This window comes from Pseudophryne corroboree, chromosome 10, assembly GCF_028390025.1.
Source record: "Pseudophryne corroboree isolate aPseCor3 chromosome 10, aPseCor3.hap2, whole genome shotgun sequence".
NCBI classification, from domain to species: domain Eukaryota; kingdom Metazoa; phylum Chordata; class Amphibia; order Anura; family Myobatrachidae; genus Pseudophryne; species Pseudophryne corroboree.
In genome coordinates this window covers 151,108,684-151,128,470 of record NC_086453.1, presented here as the reverse complement: position 1 = coordinate 151,128,470, position 19,787 = coordinate 151,108,684, and the positions used below count along the sequence as shown (strand labels likewise).

General features: G+C 46.9%; 1 protein-coding gene across 2 annotated transcripts in view; it reads right to left on the bottom strand.

Annotated features, from left to right (window-relative positions):
* The window catches only part of TTYH1 (tweety family member 1), a 476,474-nt gene that overhangs the window by 37,155 nt on the left and 419,532 nt on the right, over nucleotides 1-19,787 (bottom strand). For both annotated transcript variants that reach the window (XM_063942879.1, XM_063942880.1), the window contains exons 10-11: nucleotides 17,474-17,566; nucleotides 5,958-6,100 (exon numbers count right to left, since the gene is read on the bottom strand). In XM_063942879.1, the coding sequence (XP_063798949.1) occupies nucleotides 5,958-6,100; nucleotides 17,474-17,566 (236 nt within the window). The remainder of the gene's footprint in view (nucleotides 1-5,957; nucleotides 6,101-17,473; nucleotides 17,567-19,787) is intronic.

The window sequence follows — 19,787 nt, the reverse complement described above, 5'->3', positions numbered from 1 at the left end:
ATAAATGTGCACTGGCCTTGTCTTGTATGCTGTAAAATTACAGGGGTGTTGTGAAAATAAAGGGGCACTGTTCTGTGTGCTGTAATAATAAAGGGGTGCTGTCCTGTGAAATGGAGAACAAAAATTTGGAGGAAAAAATATTGAAAGATCAGGAACAACTTCCAGTTCCTAGTACTAGTGCTGAAGCTGCTGCTTCCACTAGTCATGACATTGATAATGCAATTCCATCAACGTCGTCTGCTAAGGCCAATACCCAATGTTATGGTGGGCATGTAAAATACAAGAAGAAATAATTAATGACCAAAAAAAAGAAATGATCTGATAAGAAACGTAAACTTGGCAATATGCCATTCACGACACAAAGTGGCAAGGAAAGGCTAAGGCCTTGGCCTATGTTCATGACTGGTGGATCAGCTTCTCATGAAGATGGAAGCCCTCCTCCCTCTCAAAAAAATTAAAAAATAAAGCTTTTTAAAGCACATGAAAAAACAACTGTGTGTTCAGAGATCACAAATCCCCAAGGAGAGTTCATGTGTTTTGGTGGTTGCGATGTCTAGGCCTGACTTCACCAAGACTGTATGGGAAGAGGAGGAGCACCGCCAGTCCAGTTGCTGATATTGAGATTGAGGATGTCACTGTAGAAGTACACCAGGATGAGGAGGATATTGGTGTAGCTGGCGCTTTGGAGGAAGTTGATGATGGTGGTTATGTGGTTTGTTTGAATAAGGCACCAGTGGAGACAGTTATTGGCAATGGGTTGAAAAAGCCCATTGTCATGCCTGGGAAAATACCAAAAAATCCACCTCTTTGGTGTGGAATTATTTCTCTGTGAGGCTGAGGATGTACACAATGAAGGGGGTGAGGAATCGGAGGATGAGGACAACATCTTGCCTTTGTAGAGCCAGTTTGTGCAAGGAGAGACTAATTGCTTCTTTTTTGGCGAGGGCCCAAACAAAGCAATTATTTCAGCCACAGTCGTGTGGCAGACCCGGTCGCTGAAATGATTGGTTTGTTATAGTGTACATGTCCTGTTTATACAACATAAGGGTGGGAGGGCCCAAGGACAATTCCATCTTGCACATCTTTTCTTTGTCTGCCACATTATTCCAGGGGTGCTGTCCTATATGGGGTGCTGCCCCTCTGCCCTATCAGTCAAGGAGTGCTGCCCCACTGCTGTTTAAGTCCAAGGGTCCTGTTGCCTGTCTGCTGTGCTGTGTAATTCTCCAGGGGTGCTGCCTATACTGTATAAGTCCAGTGGTGTTGCCTGTCAGACGTATAATTTCAGTGGTGCTGCTGTACTTGAGCCAAGGTTTAAATTAAAGCCTAGAGCAGAATATGAAACAAGCTTCAACATCACAACCAAAATTATGAAAACATACAGCCGCAAAGGTGGAAATGGAAATTGCAATTTTGACAAAGTGTTTTTCAATAAAGTGGGGAGAGACCACATTTGTGGCCAAAGTCAGTCAGACTCAGAAGAGACAGACTCATAATCCAGCGGAACGTGACATGGCAACATCTCCTACTTCATTTTCTCTGGCAACTGCTGGTGAAAACAAGATTTTCCAAATACACCTATGTCTATATGTCTGCCATAAACTTCCAGGGGTGTCCTGTCTGAACCCACTCATCTCTAGTAGATATATCTTCTAGTGTGCACTATGTAGTCAGCATTAGAGAGGTTCTTCTCAATTATTTAATGTTAGGGATTCAAATGAATCCCCCCCCCCCTCATAATTGCCACAATAAAAGTGAAGATGCGTGTGCTGCAGGGCAGGCGCACGCTGAAAAAATGGGCATGGCCTCACTAAAATGGGTGTGGCTTCACTGAATGGGTGTGGCATTGCAGGAAAAGACTACCTTATACCCCAGTTTTGAAACCTGTACACGGAGACATTGGCCACCACAGTAAAGAAAGAAAATCCTGATTCATTCCCCTAACATTATTTGTCATTTTTCCTCCTTATAGTATTGCCCCTTACACATTATGCAACACACTGCAATGGCCCATAGACATTATGCCACACACCATAATGCCACACACCATAATGCCCATTACACAACATGCCACACACCGTAATGCCCCTGACACATTATGCCACACACCGTAATGCCTGTGACACATTATGCCACACACCGCAATGCCCGTTATAAATTATGCCACACACTGCAATGCCCGAGACATTATACCACATACCACAATGTCCATGTTATAGTATACCACACACTGTAATGCCTGTGACACATTATGACACACATCGCAAAGCCCGTTATACATTATACCACACACTGCAATGCCCCTGAAACATTTTTACCACAATGCCCGCGATATAGTATACCACACACCGTAATGCCTGTGACACATTATTCCACACACCGCAATGTCCATGATACATTATGCCACACACTACAATGCTAATTACACATTAAGCCCTACAGTAAGGCTTCTAATTACTTTTAAATTACCTGCTCGTTGCTAGGGGTTTCATGCTCTTGGTTCTATGCACGGTGCCAGGGGTTTTCATGCTCAGGGTTTCATGCTCGTTGCCAGGGGTTTCATGCACTGGGTGTCAAGCTCGTTGCCAGGGGTTTCATGCACTGGGTGTCATGCTTGTGGTTAGGGGGTAATGCTTGTTGCCAGGGATTTCATAAGCTGGGTGTCATGTTTTTTTTACCAGGGGGTAATGCATGTTGCTAGGGGTGTACCCCCAGTGCCAGATATTCCCCCACAGTGCCAGATAAAAATATGCCCCCATAGTGCCAGAAACACACATGCCTCCAGTGCCACATATGCCCCCCCAATGCCAGATACACATATGCCCCCACAGTACCAGATACACATATGCCCTGATTGCCACATATGCCCCACAAGTGCCAGCTACACATATGCCCCCGTGTCAAAAATGCCCCCCAGTTCCAGATACACATATACCCCAGTGCCAAATATGCTCCCCCAGTGCCAGATACTACACATATGCCACCAGTGCCAAATATGCCCCCCAGTGCCATATACGCGTATGCCCCCATTGCCATATATGCCCCCACCCAGTGCCAGGTACTCCCCTCGCTCACTGCTGCTGTGCTGTGTGTGAGTCTGGGAAGGAGGGCACAGGGCACGCCTCTCCTGTATCCGTCCTGCTGTGTCTCCGACGGCGTGTCTGTCAAATGAAGCGCCAGTTCGTGAGCCAATCAGAGCTCGCAGACTGGCAGCTGCGGCTCCTGATTGGCTGCTGGTCAACGAGCTTTGATTGGCTCATGAACTGGTGCTTCATTTGACAGACACACTGCTGCCGCCGGAGACACAGGAGAGGCGCTCGCTGCGCCCTCCTTTCCGGCCTGACACACAGCACTATTCTGCGCGCCCCTGCAGCCCTGTGCCTCCAAGCCTCCGCAGTGGCTGCAGGGGTGGTAGTTATGTCAGTGATGTAAGGGCTGCACAGGGTTATTGCAGGACCTCGTGGTGTTAGAAGAAAAAAGTTTCAGTGATCCTGCATTGCATCAGCTTTCCGTTGCACTGCAGCACTAGATGGGCCAGGAGCTCCTGTGAGGCACAAACAGTTACTGAATAAGGTCCCAGTATGGAGTCTCATCGTGGCTTACAGCTAGGAAGATGTCTGGCTTGCCAGGATGAGGCATGCTGTTGGCACAGAGCTTAGCTTTGCTTCCTCCCACAGTCCTACTTGTAATATGAAATGAGTTTCGACTAGAGTGGTAAGCTCCACTAGGGCAGGGGCTGATTAACAAAAAAATCACTGCACAGTCATGCTTAGTACTGTACCGAACCCACCCGTGCTCAACTTGGCTGATCCGGGGCTGCTGTGGGGGCTCACTAGGGGCTGCTAAAACATCTAAGTGACTGCTTTATTTAAAAATAAAATAAACAAGACACACAGGTATGCTCACATGTGTGTAACTGGGACACACAGGTATGTTCACATGCGTGTAACGGGGAGCTGTGAAAAATGAAAATAAGGCATCTGCAACAAATATGTAAATAAAAATGCAATAAATTTTTTTTTTTTAAATAAACCCACAAGATTTTCATAAAATAAGTCTCCGGAGTCTGTGGAGGAGAAAATATCCAATCTTGATCCTGTAGTATAGACCAGTTTATTTGCATCCCAGCATTAAATCTGAGATTATTTAATCCCTGAAAATGTAGAAGGGGGTATAAATTTGGAGGCTTTGGCTCCTAGTTTTTCAGTTTGTCCAGTAATGTGGTACAGGTTGAGTATCCCATATCCAAATATTTCGAAATATGGAATATTCCGAAATACTGAATTTTTTGAGTGAGATAGTGAAACCTTTGTTTTCTGATGGCTCAATGTACACAAACTTTGTTTAATACACAAAGTTATTAAATGACCTTCAGGCTGTGTGCATAAGGTGTATATGAAACAAATGAATTGTGTGAATGTATACACACTTTGTTTAATGCACAAAGTTATTAAAAATATTGGCTAAAATGACTTTCAGGCTGTGTGTATAAGGTGTAAATGAAACATAAATGCTTTCTGTGCTTAGACTTGGATCCCATCGCCATGATACCTCATCATGGTATGCAACTATTCCAAAATACAGAATAATCCGATATCCAAAATACTTCTGGTCCCAAGCATTTTGGATAAGGGATACTCAACCTGTAATTATATATTTGCTTGGTGAAAGTCCTTTCTGTTCCGCACCAATATACTGTAGGAGCGGAGGTGAAAGCCTGTGTGTTGTTCCTGATTGCGTGTGCCTCTCTAATTTTTAATCACCTTCTTGACACTGTCCTCTTCTTCTTGCCTCTTCTCATAATGTGAAAAGTCATCAAATATGTAGGTGGTAGGTTTGTAGCTAGTTATGATTCGGAGAAGTTGGCAAGCTTTTTCCAGGGGGACCACCTGTCGCTGAAATGATGGGTTTATTAAACTGTGCATGTCCTGTTTAAACAACATAAGGGTGGGTGGGAGGGCCCAAGGACGATCTAATCTTGCGCCTTTTTTTTCTTCTTTGCATGATGTGCTCTTTGGGGACTAGTTTTAAAACTGCCATCCTGTCTGCCACTGCAGTGCCACTCCTAGATGGGCCAGGTGTTTGTGCTGCCCACTTGTGTCGCTTAGCTTAGTCATCCAGCTACCTCGGTGCAACCTTTTGGTCTAAAAACAATAATGTGAAGTGTGAGGTGTTCAGAATAGACTGCAAATGAGTGGAAATGAATGTTATTGAGATTAATGTTACTGTAGGATCAAAAATACCCCAAATTCTGTGATTTTAGCTGTTTTTATGTTTTTTTCAGAAAAATCCAGATCCAAAACCCGAAAGGGTGGTTTTGGCAAAACCAATCCAGATCAAAAACCAAAACACAAAATCCGAAAAGTGTCCTGCGCACATCTCTATTGTATGTGTGTGTGTGTGTGTGTGTGTGTGTGTGTGCGTGTATAAATATAGATATATAGATAATATTTAGTGCACGCCATGTAATTAATATTATTTTTTATGGAGGACTCCCATTACTTAGGGAAATGCTACAAGTATATTACGTTTAAGAGAATGCTGTACTATGTCAGGTGTCAGTACACATATGAATTATTCTGTTGATCAGGTCCTTAACCTGAAAACATGATCTGATGCATCGCAATGTATACAGAGATGCATATACAGTAGATAAAATGTATAATATAAGTATGCTACGTTTAACCTTGGTCTGCCTCGTAATTCTCTACATATGTTTAAAAGTACATTTTCATTCAGCCTTTAATCTAATAATCCTGTTCTGCATTAACAGAGCAATCTGGAAGATGACTGGATGCACTTTGAATTATTAGATAAAGTATTTCTTGTTAAGTGGAAATGGGACTCTCAGTTATATTATGGAGTCTGACAATTCAGCAAACCAGCAAATACAGAAAGCAGTACAATAGCAGCGGCCATGGGTGTAATGAGAGTTGGGGATTTGTCTGGATGCGCCTCACCTGTTCTGAAAGCGTTTCCACGCACGGGGAAGGCTGCACACAGCTGCAGTAAAGGATAAAGCCGAGAGGAAAGAAAATAGTAACAGAAACAAGACGCCTTCCATGCCGTCATAACAGAGACCTTTCAGGGCATCCACATAGTCCTAAAAGAAGGTTATCATGTTTAGTACACATATATCAATGTTCAGGAAGCATTTTTAGGCCCAGACTTATCAAGCCTTGGAGAGTGTTAAATAGCACGGTGATAAAGTAACAGCCAACCAGCTCCTAACTGTCATTTTTCAAACAGCCTTTGATAAGGAAGTTAGTAACTGATTGGCTGGTACTTTATAACCACGCTATTTATCACTCTCCAAGGCTTGAAAAATGGGGCCTAATTAGTTTCTAAACTACTGGTCTTTTAAAATCAGTTCTGATAGAGAAACAACCATACCAGTAATGCCCCGGCTTCTACATTCCTCATAAGTGTATGAGCTTTCACCCATAATGACGATACCGTGATTCCAATATTAAATGTATGAGCTCTCACCCATACTGGTGATGCCCTGATTCCTTTAAGGGCCTAATTCAAGGTTGATTGCAAAATAAAATTTTCCTCTTATGGCCAAAACCATGTGCACTGCAGGTGTGGCAGATATAACATGTGCAGAGAGCGTTAGATTTGGGTGGGTTATATTGCTTCTGTGCAGGGTAAATACTGGCTGCTTTATTTTCACACACCAATTTAGATTTCAGTTTGAACACACCCCACCCAAATCTAACACTCCCTGCACATGTTATATTTGCCCCACCTGCAGTGCACATGGTTTTGCCCATGTTATTTTACAATCAACCTTGAATTAGGCTCTAAGTGCATGAGCTCTCACTTATACCAGTGATGCCATGACTCTTATATTAAGTGTATGAGCTCATACCCTCCTTACTGTTGATGCTCTGACTTTTACATTAATTGTGTGAGCTCACACCCATACCTGTGATGCCCTGACTCTTACATTAAGGGGTATATTCATTTAAAGTTGGATCCATTCCGACATGCCCTATTCAATGAGCGCCCAAATCCGATTGTCAGATTTGAGCCAAATCCGACTGTCGGATTTGGTCATTCCTGGTGTCCCATCCTGTTTCTGCTGTCAGTGGCGGCGGGTAGCACTTTCAGTGGTGGCAGGGAGCGCTGTCTGTGGCTGCGGGTAGCGCTGTCAGTGGCGGCGGGGAACGTTGCCGGGAGTGAGTAGCCAGGCCAGGAAAACGCCCTGCTATAAAGGTACCTGTGCCCTGCTGCCTCTATAGCCCGCCGCCCCGCTCCCCCGTCTCATATCCTCAAAAAAAATGTAAAGTCGGATTGAGATTGTCGGAAACAGGACCAAAAACTGTCGAATTTGGTCCCGTTTCCGACAGAAGCACCCGGATCGTTGGCTATTCCGCTGATCCACGTGCTTTCTAACATGCCGAAATGCCTGACTTGTCGGAAAAATCTGGGTGGGATTGAATAGGTCGGAACCCCGACCTATTCAAGTAAGTGTATGAGCTCACAGCCATATGGTGATGCTCTGTCTCCTATATTAAGTGCATGAGCTTACGCCCTTACTGGTGTTGTGGATTGGGACAAATTTATCACATTCCATTCGCATCTAAGATGCGGATTGTGATAAATATGCCCCTATATCCTTTGTACAAAGTACCAGTTTTGATGTTAGTAAAGTGACTAAGTCCTGCCGAATAGAAGGGCTATGTAAATAAAATTATTATTATTCAGTGCATGAGCTCACACCCATACCGGCGATATCCTGACTCCTACACTAAGGGCCTACTTCAGATCTGATCGCAGCAGCAAATTTGTAAGCAGTTGGGCAAAACCATGTGCACTGCAGGGGGGGGGGGGCAGATATATGTGCAGAGAGAGTTAGATTTGGGTGGGGGGTGTTCAACCTGAAATCTAAATTGCAGTGTAAAAATAAAGCAGCCAGTATTTACTCTGTACAGAAACAAAAATAAGATTTTACTTACCGGTAAATCTATTTCTCGTAGTCCGTAGTGGATGCTGGGGACTCCGTAAGGACCATGGGAATAGACGGGCTCCGCAGGAGACAGGGCACTTTAAGAAAGAATTAGGATACTGGTGTGCACTGGCTCCTCCCTCTATGTCCCTCCTCCAGACCTCAGTTAAGGAAACTGTGCCCGGAAGAGCTGACAGTACAAGGAAAGGATTTTGGAATCCAGGGTAAGACTCATACCAGCCACACTAATCACACCGTATAACTCGTGATAAACTTACCCAGTTAACAGTATGAACAACAACAGAGCATCAGATAAACCCTGATGCAATCATAACATAACCCTTATTTAAGCAATAACTATATACAAGTATTGCAGAAGAAGTCCGCACTTGGGACGGGCGCCCAGCATCCACTACGGACTACGAGAAATAGATTTACCAGTAAGTAAAATCTTATTTTCTCTAACGTCCTAGTGGATGCTGGGGACTCCGTAAGCACCATGGGGATTATACCAAAGCTCCCAAACGGGCGGGAGAGTGCGGATGACTCTGCAGCACCGAATGAGCAAACACAAGGTCCTCCTCAGCCAGGGTATCAAACTTGTAGAACTTTGCAAAAGTGTTTGAACCTGACCAAGTAGCCGCTCGGCAAAGCTGTAATGCAGAGACCCCTCGGGCAGCCGCCCAAGAAGAGCCTACCTTCCTTGTGGAGTGGGCTTTTACTGATTTTGGAAGCGGCAATCCAGCCGCAGAATGAGCCTGCTGAATCGTGTTACAGATCCAGCGAGCAATAGTTTGCTTTGAAGCAGGAGCACCCAGCTTGTTGGATGCATACAGGATAAACAGCGACTCAGTTTTCCTGACTCTAGCCGTTCTGGCTACATAAACCTTCAAAGCCCGACTACATCTAGTAACTCGGAATCCTCCAAGTCACGAGTAGCCACAGGCACCACAATAGGTTGGTTCATATGAAAAGATGACACCACTTTTGGCAGAAATTGCGGACGAGTCCGCAATTCTGCCCTGTCCATATGGAAAACCAGATAGGGGCTTCTATGTGACAAAGCCGCCAATTCTGACACACGCCTTGCCGAAGCCAAGGCTAATAGCATGACCACCTTCCACGTGAGATATTTTAACTCCACGGTTTTAAGTGGCTCAAACCAGTGTGATTTCAGGAAACTCAACACCACGTTAAGATCCCAAGGTGCCACTGGAGGCACAAACGGGGGCTGAATATGCAGCACTCCCTTTACAAACGTCTGAACTTCAGGAAGAGAAGCCAGTTCTTTTTGAAAGAAAATGGATAGGGCCGAAATCTGGACCTTAATGGACCCCAATTTTAGGCCCAAAGTCACTCCTGACTGTAGGAAGTGAAGGAAACGGCCCAGCTAGAATTCCTCTGTAGGGGCATTCCTGGCCTCACACCAAGCAACATATTTTCGCCATATACGGTGATAATGTTTAGCCGTCACGGCCTTCCTAGCCTTTATCAGCGTAGGAATAACCTCATCCGGAATGCCTTTTTCTGCTAGGATCCGGCGTTCAACCGCCATGCCGTCAAACGCAGCCGCAGTAAGTCTTGGAACAGACAGGGCCCCTGTTGCAACAGATCCTGTCTTAGAGGCAGAGGCCATGGGTCCTCTGTGAGCATCTCTTGCAGCTCTGGATACCAAGTCCTTCTTGGCCAATCCGGAACAATGAGTATTGTTCTCACTCCTCTTTTTCTTATGATTCTCAGCACCTTGGGTATGAGAGGAAGAGGAGGAAACACATAAACCGACTGGAACACCCACGGTGTCACTAGTGCGTCTACAGCTATCGCCTGAGGGTCTCTTGACCTGGCGCAATACCTCTGTAGCTTTTTGTTGAGGCGGGATGCCATCATGTCCACCTGTGGCAGTTCCCATCGCCTTGCAATCTGCGTGAAGACTTCCTGATGAAGTCCCCACTCTCCCGGGTGGAGGTCGTGCCTGCTGAGGAAGTCTGCTTCCCAGTTGTCCACTCCCGGAATGAACACTGCTGACAGTGCTCGTACGTGATTCTCCGCCCATCGAAGAACTCTGGTGGCTTCCGCCATCGCCACCCTGCTCCTTGTGCCGCCTTGGCGGTTTACATGAGCCACTGCGGTGATGTTGTCTGATTGAATCAGCACCAATTGGTTGCGAAGCAGGGTCTCCGCTTGACTTAGGGCGTTGTATATGGCCCTTAGCTCCAGGATATCGATGTGAAGGCAAGTCTCCTGACTTGACCACAGACCCTTGAAATTTCTTCCCTGTGTGACTGCCCCCCACCCTCGGAGGCTTGCATCCGTGGTCACCAGGACCCAGTCCTGAATGCCGAATCTGCGGCCCTCGAGAAGTTGAGCACTCTGCAGCCACCACAGGAGAGACACCCTGGCCCTGGGGGATAGGGTGATCAGCTGATGCATCTGTAGATGCGATCCGGACCACTTGTCCAACAGATCCCATTGAAAGGTCCTTGCATGGAACCTGCCGAAGGGAATGGCCTCGTATGACGCCACCATCTTTCCCAGGACTCGCATGCAGTGATGCACCGACACCTGTTTTGGTTTTAAGAGGTCTCTGACCAGTGTCATGAGTTCCTGAGCCTTCTCCGTCGGGAGAAAAACCTTCTTCTGGTCTGTGTCCAGAATCATGCCCAGGAAGGGCAGACGCGTCGTAGGAATCAGCTGCGACTTTGGAATATTCAGAATCCAGCCGTGCTGTTGTAACACTTCCCGAGAGCGTGCTACGCTGATCAGCAACTGCTTTCTGGACCTCGCCTTTATGAGGAGATCGTCCAAGTATGGGATAATTGTGACTCCTTGCTTTCGCAGGAGCACCATCATTTCTGCCATTACCTTGGTAAATATTCTCGGTGCCGTGGACAGACCAAACGGCAACGTCTGGAATTGGTAATGACAATCCTGTACCACAAATCTGAGGTACTCCTGATGAGGTGGATAAATGGGGACATGAAGGAAAGCATCCTTTATGTCCAGAGACACCATAAAATCCCCCTCCTCCAGGCTTGCGATGACCGCTCTGAGCGATTCCATCTTGAACCTTTTCAGGTATATGTTCAGGGATTTTAAATTCAATATGGGTCTGACCGAACCGTCCGGTTTCGGTACCACAAACATTGTCGAATAGTAACCCCTTCCCTGTTGAAGGAGGGGAACCTTTACCACCACCTGCTGGAGATACAATTTGTGAATTGCAGCTAACACTATTTCCCTCTCTATGGGGGAAGCTGGCAGGGCCGATTTGAGGTAACGGTGAGGGGGCATTACTTCGAATTCCAGCTTGTATCCCTGAGACACAATCTCTATAGCCCAGGGATCCACCTGTGAGTGAACCCACTTGTGGCTGAAATTTCGGAGACGCGCCTCCACCGGGCCTGGCTCCGCCTGTGGAGCCCCAGCGTCATGCAGTGGATTTAGTGGAAGCCGGGGAGGACTTCTGTTCCTGGGAACTAGCTGTAGTGTGCAGCTTCTTTCCTCTACCCCTGCCTCTGGCAAGGAAGGACGCACCTCGGACTTTCTTGCCTTTTTGTGATCGAAAGGACTGCATTTGGTAATACGGTGCTTTCTTAGGTTGCGAGGGAATATATGGCAAAAAAATTGACTTTCCAGCCGTAGCTGTGGAGACCAGGTCCGAGAGACCGTCCCCAAACAATTCCTCACCCTTGTAAGGTAAAACCTCCATGTGCCTTTTTGAGTCGGCATCGCCTGTCTATTGCCGAGTCCCCAGGACCCTTCTGGCAGAAATCGACATTGCATGTATTCTAGAGCCCAGTAGGCTAATGTCTCTTTGCGTCTTTTATATGCCCCAGGGTCAGTACTATAGTATCCTTGTCCAAGGTATCAAGTTCCTCAGATAAGGTATCTGTCCATGCTGCTACAGCACTACACATCCAGGCCGACGCAATTGCCGGCCTTAGTAGGGTACCTGAATGTGTATAAATGGACTTCAGGATACCTTCCTGCTTTCTATCCGCAGCATCTTTTAGGGTGGCCGTATCCTGTGACGGCAGGGCTACCCTCTTGGATAAGCGTGTTAAAGCTTTGTCTACCCTAGGGGAGGATTCCCAGCGTAACCTGTCCGTTGGCGGGAAAGGATACGCCATAAGCATCCGTTTGGAAATCTGCAGTTTTCTATCTGGAGATTCCCAAGCCTTTTCACATAACTCATTTAACTCATGTGAAGGGGGAAAGGTCACCTCTTGCCTTTTTTCCCCATACATATAAACCCTCTTGTCAGGGACTGGGGTTTCCTCTGTGATGTGCAACACATCTTTCATTGCTATAATCATGTAGCGGATGGCTTTAGCCATTTTAGGCTGCAACTTTGCATCATCGCCATCGACACTGGAGTCAGAATCCGTGTCGATATCTGTGTCAACAATTTGGGATAGTGGGCGCTTCTGAGACCCTGACGGCCTCTGCGCTGTAGGATCAGGCATGGGTTGAGACCCTGACTGTCCCAAGGCTTCAGCTTTATCCAACCTTTTATGCAAGGAATTAACATTATCATTTAAAACCTTCCACATATCCATCCAATCGGGTGTCGGCGCAGTCGGTGGCGACCCCACATTCATTTGTACCCGCTCTGTTTCCACATAGCCTTCCTCGTCAAACATGCCGACACAAGCGTACCGACACACCACACACACAGGGGATGCTCTATTTGAAGACAGTTCCCCCACAAGGCCTTTTGGAGAGACAGAGAGAGAGTATGCCAGCACACACCCCAGCGCTATATGACCCAGGAATCACACAGTAACTTAGTGTTAACCCAGTAGCTGCTGTATATACTGTTTTTGCGCCAAATTTATGTGCCCCCCCTCTCTTTTTACCCTCTTTCTACCGTGATTCTGCAGGGGAGAGCCTGGGGAGCTTCCTCTCAGCGGAGCTGTGGAGAGAAAATGGCGCTGGTGAGTGCTGAGGAAGAAGTCCCGCGTTTTGTGTGTAAAATAATGGCGGGGGCTCATGCATATATACAGTGCCCAACTGTATATATGCTACTTTTTGCCAAAAGGTTCCCAATTGCTGCCCAGGGCGCCCCCCCCCTGCGCCCTGCACCCTACAGTGACCGGAGTGTGTGGGTTTAGTGTGGGAGCAATGGCGCACAGCTGGAGTGCTGTGCGCTACCTAATATGAAGACTGGAGTCTTCTGCCGCCGATTTCGAAGTCTTCTTGCTTCTTACGCCGGCTTCTGTCTTCTGGCTCTGCGAGGGGGACGGCGGCGCGGCTCCGGGATCGGACGACCAAGGGTGCGTTCCTGTGTACGATCCCTCTGGAACTAATGGTGTCCAGTAGCCTAAGAAGCAGGACCTATCTTCTAGTGAGTAGGGCTGCTTCTCTCCCCTCAGTCCCACGTAGCAGAGAGTCTGTTGCCAGCAGATCTCTCTGAAAATAAAAAATCCTAACAAAATACTTTCTTTTTAGCAAGCTCAGGAGAGCTCACTAAAAGCACCCAGCTCTGTCCGGGCACAGATTCAAACTGAGGTCTGGAGGAGGGACATAGAGGGAGGAGCCAGTGCACACCAGTATTCTAATTCTTTCTTAATGTGCCCTGTCTCCTGCGGAGCCCGTCTATTCCCATGGTCCTTACGGAGTCCCCAGCATCCACTAGGACGTTAGAGAAATAACTGCTAACAAATTTGCTGCTGCGATCAGATCTGAATTACCCTCTAAGTGTATGAGCTCCCCAGGGTTGTAACTAGGTGTGTGCCAGCAGTGCGTTGCACACCGCGCACCTGCACTGAGGGCGCATCCGCTGGCACACACGTGGCCGGGCCGCACAAATATTGGAGCGCCCGGCAAACTGTTTTTTTTATTTCCAGCCCTGGCAGCTATCAGCATGCACAGCTGCCGGCTGGCTCTGTGTACAGCAGTGTGGCGCGCCTCCTGAGCTCTGCAGCTCCCAGTGCTGGCGAGGTGGGCAGGGTGCGCCCCTCCCACCCTTCCCAGTCCTGTGGCCGCTGACACTCGGGGTGGGCAAGCAGGGTGACCCCAGTCACCCTGTAGGCACCGGCACCCGTCCGCTTCCAGCCTGAAGTGCCCAGCAGTGCTGCACTGTGCTGCCGTTCCCTCCCAGTGTCCCAGGCCGGAATGCACATGGCATTATGGGCGCGGGAGAGGACGGAGCATCGAACAGCCAGCAGCAGCACACCGCAGTAGCGCATCTCAGTCGGGAGTAGCCTCAAACACCGGAGCGCTGCGCTGCAGCTGGCCACCCGGACTGAGCCCATCAATCGAGAGGACCCGGTAGCTGCTGTGAGCCAGGAGCTTGCCGTCTGCAGTGTGGAGGAGAGGATCTCGGTAAGTGCAAGGGTTGGGGTGTGTGTGTGTGTGTGTGTGTGTGTGTGTGTGTGTGTGTGTGTGTGTGAGTGTCTGCCGTAATGTGTAAAAAAGTGGACGCTGTCTGTCGTAATGTGTAAAAAAGGGGACGCTGTCTGCCGTAATGTGTAAAAAAGGGGACGCTGTCTGCCGTAATGTGTAAAAAAGGGGACGCTGTCTGCCGTAATGTTTAAAAAGGAGACGCTGTCTGCCGTAATGTGTAAAAAAGTGGACGCTGTCTGCCATAATGTGTAAAAAGAGACATTGTCTGCCGTAATGTGTAAAAAAGAGGGACGCTGTCTGCCGTAACAGTGTAAAAAGGGGGACTGTCTGCCGTAATGGGTAAAAAAGGGGACGCTGTCTGCCGTAATGTGTAAAAAAGGGGACGCTATCTGCCATAATGTGTAAAAAAGGGGACGCTGTCTTCCGTAATGTGTAAAAAGGGCTCTACCTGGTGTAGTGGCGCTACTGTGTGGCGTAATTTGAATAATGGAGACTACTGTGCACCGTAATATGAATTGGTATTATTTTGTGGCCACACCCCTTCCCCATGATGCCAAGCCCCTATATATTTTTTGCACGCCTATGGCACGCACTGGCCCTATTTTCCATAAGGGGGGGGCGCTGATGCAATTTATTGCACACAGCGCTGAAATGTCTAGTTATGGCACTGGAGCTCACACCCATATTAGTGATGCCCTGCCCTATATTAAGTGTACTACGGGGGTCATTCCGAGTTGATCGCTCGCTGCCATTTTTCAGCGAACAAGTTACTACTGCACATGCACCGCAATGTGCATGCGCGTCATACGGGTACAAAGAGGATCGTTGCTGGGTGATGGATTTAATGAAGAATCCGTTCGCAAAAGCCAATCGCAAGGAGAGTGACAGGAAGAGGGCGTTTGTGGGTGGCAACTGACCGTTTTCAGGGAGTGTTTGGAAAAATGCAGGTGTGTCCAAGCGTTTGCAGGGCGGGTTTCTCACGTCAATTCTGGGACCAAAAAGACTGAAGTGATCGCAAGGGCTGAGTAAGTCCAGAGCTACTCAGAAACTGAAAAAAACTTTTTCGTCCTGCTCGGCTGCACACGCGTTCGCACACTTGCAAAGCGAAAATACACTCTCCCGTTGGCGGTGACTATGCATTTGCATGGCTGCTAAAAGTAGCTAGCGAGCGATCAACTCGGATTGACCCCCTATATGAGCTCACACCTATATCGATGATGGCTTGACTGCTATATTAATTGTATGAGCCCACACGCATACGGATGATGCCCTTAGATCATAGCAGTGATGCCCTGACTCCTACATTAGTGTATGATCTCACACCCATACCGTTGATGCTCTGACTCCTACATAAAGTGTATGATGCATTATCACCTACATTAAGGGGGTAATTCCAAGTTGATCGCAGCAGGATTTTTGTTAGCAATTGGGCAAAACCATGGGGGTCATTCCGAGTTGTTCGCTCGCAAGCGGATTTTAGCAGATTTGCTCATGCTAAGCCGCCGCCTACTGGGAGTGAATCTTAGCATCTTAAAATTGCGAACAATGTATTCGCAATATTGCGATTACACACCTCGTAGCAGTTTCTGAGTAGCTCCAGACTTACTCGCCATCTGCGATCATTTCAGTGCTTGTCGTTCCTGGTTTGACGTCACAAACACACCCAGCGTTCGCCCAGACACTCCCCCGTTTCTCCGGCCACTCCTGCGTTTTTTCCGGAAACGGTGGCGTTTTTTCCCACACGCCCATAAAACGGCCTGTTTCCGCCCAGTAACACCCATTTCCTGTCAATCACATTACGATCGCCAGAACGATGAAAAAGCCGTGAGTAAAATTCCTAACTGCATAGCAAATTTACTTGGCGCAGTCGCAGTGCGGACATTGCGCATGCGCATTAAGCGGAAAATCGCTGGGATGCGAAGATTTTTACCGAGCGAACAACTCGGAATGACCCCCCCATGTGCACTGCAGGGGAGGCAGATATAACATGTGCAGAGAGAGTTACATTTGGGTGGGGTGTGTTCAATCTGCAATCTAATTTGCAGTGTAAAAATAAAGCAACCAGTATTTACCCTGCACAGAAACAAAATAACCCACCCAAATCTAACTCTTTCTGCACATGTTATATCTGCCTCCCCTGCAGTGCACATGGTTTTGCCCAATTGCTAAAAAAAATCCTGCTGCGATCAACTTGGAATTACCCCCTAAGTGTATGAGATCACAACCATATTAGTGATGGTCTGAGTCCTATATTAAGTGCATGAGATCACACCTATATCGATGATGCCTTGACTTATATTAATTGTGTGAGGCCACACACATACTGATGGAGCCCTGAGTCCCTTATTAAGTGTATGAGTTCATACCTATACTGATGATACCCTGACTTATATAATAAGTGTGTGAGCTCACACCCATTATAGTGATGCCCTTACTTTGTGAGCTCACACCCATACCAGTGATGCCCTGACTTCTTTAATATGATTTCACAACCATATCAGTTATGCCCTGACTCCTACGTTAAGTGTATGAGCTAACAAAAATTCTGATGATGACCTGAGTCCCATATTACTTATATGAACATAGGGCCTAATTCATTTTTGTATGCAAAAGCAATTGCAATCGCGATTTCTAGGCTACGGAGCTGCTAATGTTAGCAAGTGAAGCTGTCGCCAAGGAATGAATGAGATGCCGACTGGAGCCATTGCAAACCCATTTACAAATGCGTACACACTTCCAGTCATATATGCAAAAAAAACGAGGAAAATTAGGCTAAGTGTTGTCCTATGGCTATGCACACTGGGCCAAATTCAGACCTGATCGTAGATGCGCGAAAAGACGCACATCTACGATCAAAATCTTTGACGTGCACAGGAACGCCCAGCACAGGGCAAGTCTGCCCCACATGCCTGACACTAACTGCCCCCCCCCCCCTTGCAGATGTTCAAAAGCATTGCACAGTCTGCTGATAATCAATCTATTGCGTGATAATCAGCTATTGCATACAAACATAAATTAAGCCCATATTGCATCATGCGTAAAGACAGAGAGGTCGATATATGGGACTGACCAGGACCAAAGTCAAATCTGTATTTTCCAGAAATATAGCCCTTATGCTAATAGATGCTACTTTATAACATTCAGAATTCAGCTAATTAAGAAGAATAAGCTCACCTTATGGAGCCCACGACAATTTAACAGTGCTACAAGGTGGTGGAAATTCCCCTCGGTGGTATTCAGCATGGCTTGGACCACTAGCAAGTTTTTCTATTTGAAAAATAGAGAGTTTAGAACAGATTGTGAATATAATGTTTGCAAATAGAATAAAGGCCTAAAGGTGTGTACACACGGTGTGATATTTCTTTCAATTTTGACTATATAGTCAAAATTGTAAGAAAATATAGTGCATATTGCACCGGGTGTATAGTCCTTGCGAAGCCGATGTGCGGACCCGCGGGATCGGCATTGCAAGGAAAAATAGACTGTGCAGGCAGGCCTTCATTGACTATATCGACAGGGCCAGGCTCAGGCCACATTGACTAGTCAATGTCGGGCTGTACGGCGCATCGCGCCATGTGTACACACCTTAAGGATATTCCGCTTTAATTGTACCACATTCTCCATCTCGACCTTTCAAGATAAAGCATTTAAGAAGGACTGTCATTAGGTCATTCAGAAAGGCATCATTTAATTATTCAGTTATACACTGTGAAATAAGCTGTACTGTTTATTTTACACAAGCAAGGCCTTTTATGACATTTGAAAAGACAGAAGTGGTGTCAAGGATCATTTATTAAGTATAGATAGTGGTATTACTCATCACTTCAAAATCACACGTAACGTTAAGCCATACTTGCCTACCTGACCCTCTCCATGAGGGAGAAAATGCTCTGTTCCTGGACTTTCCTGGTAATGTATGATTGCCATCACCTGTGGTGAAACACCTTTCTTATCAATTAACTAGCTCACCACAGGTGATGGCAATCATACATTACCAGGAAAGTCCAGGAACAGAGCATTTTCTCCCTCATGGAGAGGGTCAGGTAGGCAAGTATGCGTTAAGCATGCAATCATTATTTACATAAACTAGAGCAGGAACATTGATTATTGCTCCCTGATATTTCATAGTTTTCTGCTAGGGCAATACAATGAGTGTTGTTAAAAGACACAATTCAGTAAGTCATGAAACACAGTAAATGTTTGGCTGCAATATTAGAATCCTATTAAAACAAGACATTTAGTGAAATACAGTGGCATAACCAGATTTGTGGGCTACATACAGGGGCGACCACAACCTTTTGGTTGGGGGGGAGGGCGTGGGGGGGTGAAGGGGGCAAGATATTGTTTTATTTTGGTGCCCCTAAATCGCTGAATGTCGCCCCCTCAAGGGCTGCTGGACTTACCCGCTACACCACAAACCTGATGACAGAGCTAACTATGGCCCTCATTCCGAGTTGATCGGTCGCAAGGCGAATTTAGCAGAGTTACACACGCTAAGCCGCCGCCTACTGGGAGTGAATCTTAGCTTCTTAAAATTGCGACCGATGTATGCGCAATATTGCGATTACTAACTACTTAGCAGTTTCAGAGTAGCTTCAGACTTACTCTGCCTGTGCGATCAGTTCAGTGCTTGTCGTTCCTGGTTGACGTCACAAACACACCCAGCGTTCGCCCAGGCACTCCCACCGTTTCTCCGGCCACTCCTGCGTTTTTTCCGGAAACGGTAGCGTTTTCAGCCACACGCCCCTGAAACGCCGTGTTTCCGCCCAGTAACACCCATTTCCTGTCAATCACATTACGATCGCCGGAGCGAAGAAAAAGCCGTGAGTAAAAATACTTTCTTCATAGTAAAGTTACTTGGCGCAGTCGCAGTGCGAACTTTGCGCATGCGTACTAAGCGGATTTTCACTGCGATGCGATGAAAAATACCGAGCGAACAACTCGGAATGAGGGCCTATATATCTCTATATACATACACACATACAGTACGTACCCATTTATGTAAAAAGCAGCATAGAGGACACTTTAGGGAATGCAGATAATAGTGTATTAGAAGAAAAATACAACATTAAGGGGCCATTTACTGTTTATTGATTGTTACTAGGAATGAGCGTGTCCAGATCCCCGAGATCCGAAACCCCCCCAGACTTCAGGATACGAGCCTGGATCCGAGTCCGGCTCAGAACTTCCCACCAGACTCGGATCCCAGAATGAGGCAAAACGTCATCATCCTGCTGTCGGATTCTCATGGGTTTTGGATTCCATGTAAGAAGCCGCGTGTCGCTGCCATTTTCACTCCGGACTTGGAGAGTGAGGGAGACAGACCTCTGTCTCTCTGTGAATGGTGGCGTCGGGTGGGGTCAGTGTGTGCTCTTTAGGGGTGTTGCTGTCCTTTGTGCTGTTAGGGGTGCTGTACAGGGGTGCTGTCCTGTGCCATTTTGGGTGCTGTACAGGAGTGTTGCTGTCCTGTTCTGTACAGGGGTACTGT